The sequence below is a fragment of the Rhinopithecus bieti genome, unplaced genomic scaffold (genome assembly GCF_001698545.2).
Source record: "Rhinopithecus bieti isolate Rb0 unplaced genomic scaffold, ASM169854v2 scaffold_54685, whole genome shotgun sequence".
In the NCBI taxonomy this organism is placed as follows: Eukaryota; Metazoa; Chordata; class Mammalia; order Primates; family Cercopithecidae; genus Rhinopithecus; species Rhinopithecus bieti.
Window position 1 is genome coordinate 166,239 of NW_016821510.1, and position 2,710 is coordinate 168,948.

Below are 2,710 nucleotides of genomic sequence, written 5' to 3' on the forward strand. Positions count from 1 at the left end.
TGAGTCAACAGAAAGCAAAACAGACATGATCTGCTTTTTTACAGTTCTTACATTGTACTGAGGAAGATATATGATTAAAAAATACATAAATCAGCTGTGGGGATGATTTATCTTGAGGTTTAAATAACATTGTTAAAATTTCATAACACAAAGAACTAATACCTCCATATACAATTTAGCTGTGAACAAGACTGTACATTTCTTTCTTATAATAGAACTTTCTATTAGTGAATATGTCAAAACACTTTCATTATTGACAACAAAATTATAACGTTAAGGCACATTCCCTAATTAATACATAGATTTCATAGATACTATTTTAACATTTACAAAAAGTTTCACTGAATTATTTTCCATCATTGCTATACTACTTTTACATTGATTTTTTTTTTTCAGGAAGAGATTTGAGTTCTCCTATCTGAAGTTTAGAAGGAATTTTATAAATGGAAGATAAGGATATATTTAGCAAATCAGGGGCTTAGAAGTGCTTTAGAAAAAATACTAAAACAATTTGCGTCAGATCTCAATTCAAAAACAGTTTTTCTTTAATTCAAAAGCTGGAAGAAATGATGTTTCTAACTGCATATGGAAAATGATAATAGCAATCAAGATCATGATCATGAATTTTCATCCCTTTATTACCAGAGAGATTTTTTTCTAAGCTATTCACATACTTGTATTAAATCTAATATTCCTCATTACTGTTTATGGTAGACATAGACGAAATTTACTCTACATATGCTTGTCACACAAAGTTTTTTGTGGGCATTGTTTTCTATCAATAATTCTGATTGCTTTTTACTAAACATAAAACAGGAGTTCATAATGGAATACAACCTCAAAGATGCATTCTCATTATTGATTTAGAATTGAATGACTTTACCATCCAAAAAGTTAGATGTTCTAACAACAAATTCTAAGCACACTGTGGTATATTTGTGTGGATCAAATAACAATGGAAAACAGCAATATTTTTCCTGAGATAAGCTGTTAGCTCTTAATAATTATAAATAGACATTGTAAATTCTACAAATTAAATATAAAATACATGAATGAAAAGCATGGCTTCAGAATTCTGAGTATTTTTTGTCATATTTTGTATAATTTGGCAGTTCATGTGAAAAAACAAAAAAGGGTATGTTATTGTCAGTGTTCTTAAGTTTTTCATATACATTACACACACACACACACACACACGTATATTTCTTTTGACTAATTTTAGGTAAAAGACTTTTCTAGGTATATGTTTGGAAATTATTCATACACATACTTTACAGAAAAACCAGTAAGAAATATAAAATGTTTCATACACCACCAGTTTGTTTTCTGCTAGAAGACACACCATGCCCCTCTTGGGAATTTATGGAGAAGAAGGCTTCTGTCCTTTCACCCAGTACCTCACGTTCCACAAAAATGAAAGAAAGGTCTGCTTTAGCTTCTTGTTTCCCCAAATCTCGATGAATGGGTGGGCTGAAGAATAGCTGAATCTAATAGCTTGGCAGAACATGAAGACAGGTTTGTTTCCCAGACTCTCAAAACTCCAAATTGATATAATTACAGACACAAAGTAAACGACACATAACAAGAGGAAGGAGATCACAATTTGCAAAGCTTTTATGTGGACTTTGGTGCTGGGATTTTGAGATCCTTTGCCAAGGACCTGCATCTTCTTCAGATGTTTACACAGAGAACAGATTAACAGCAGAAAAGATATCAGGGTCAGAGTGAAAGGTACTAAGTTCTCTAGCGTGGTTACAGTCATATCTGGATGGTAAATCGCATTCCTCAATATGATCTTCCAAGTCATGTGTTCTTCATATTCTTTTATCTGTACAATCTCATTCATGTTTACCATAAAAAGATGACAAGCCAAAAATAGCAAAGGCCCCAACAGCATCACCAGAATGACACTCTTAACTCTCCTCTTTAAGTGAAGAAAAATAAGGTTGGAGAAATTGGCAATCTTGAGCAAATAAAATATGCTGAGGCTAGTAGCAAGCCAGTTGCTCAAATGGCTGGTTACTGCCCAGACATTATAAGTGGTAGTTCTTACTTCTACACTATAAAAAGCTGGATTCAACACAGTTGCATACCAATTTAATAATATTACCCAGTGCAAACCAACTCTGGAGACTGCCAGAGCAGTGAGAATTTGGTCAGCAGAGGAGATCTTTTGTCTGTTGACCCATTCAATGGAATTTACCAATGCTATGAAGCCATTAGCAAAATTTCCAAGAACAAATGTAACCACTACTAGAATGGAAAAAATGATGGGTAGAAAAGTTATCATGTCTGAACAGACAAAAAGAAAATTTTTAAATGCTGGTGTTGTGTCTGGAGTCGGTTCCTGCAGGTGGGTTCGTGGTCTCACTGACTTCCAGAATGGAGCCACGCATCTTTGCAGTGAGTGTTATAGTTCTTAAAGATGGCATGGACCCAAAGACTGAGCGGTAGCCAGGTTTCAGCTCTTAAAGATAGCATGGACCCAAAGATTGAGTGGTAGCAAGGTTTATTGTGAAGAACAACAGGACAACACTTCCACAGCGTTAAAGGGGACCTGAGTGTGTTGTTGCTGCCGGCTGGAATGGCCAGCTTTTATTCCCTTATTTGTCCCTTCCCATGTTCAGTTTTTGTCCTATCAGAGTGCCCTTTTTTCAGTCATCCCTGTGATTGGCTACTTTCAGGATCCTGTTGATTGGTGCCTTTTACA

General features: G+C 34.8%; 1 protein-coding gene across 1 annotated transcript; it reads right to left on the reverse strand.

Annotated features, from left to right (window-relative positions):
• Nucleotides 1-1,360: 1,360 nt before the first annotated feature.
• On the reverse strand, nt 1,361-2,290 carry LOC108520849 (taste receptor type 2 member 31-like). The gene has a single exon (XM_017860393.1). The coding sequence runs from the start codon at nt 2,288-2,290 to the stop codon at nt 1,361-1,363; it is 930 nt and encodes a 309-aa protein (XP_017715882.1).
• Nucleotides 2,291-2,710: the final 420 nt, after the last annotated feature.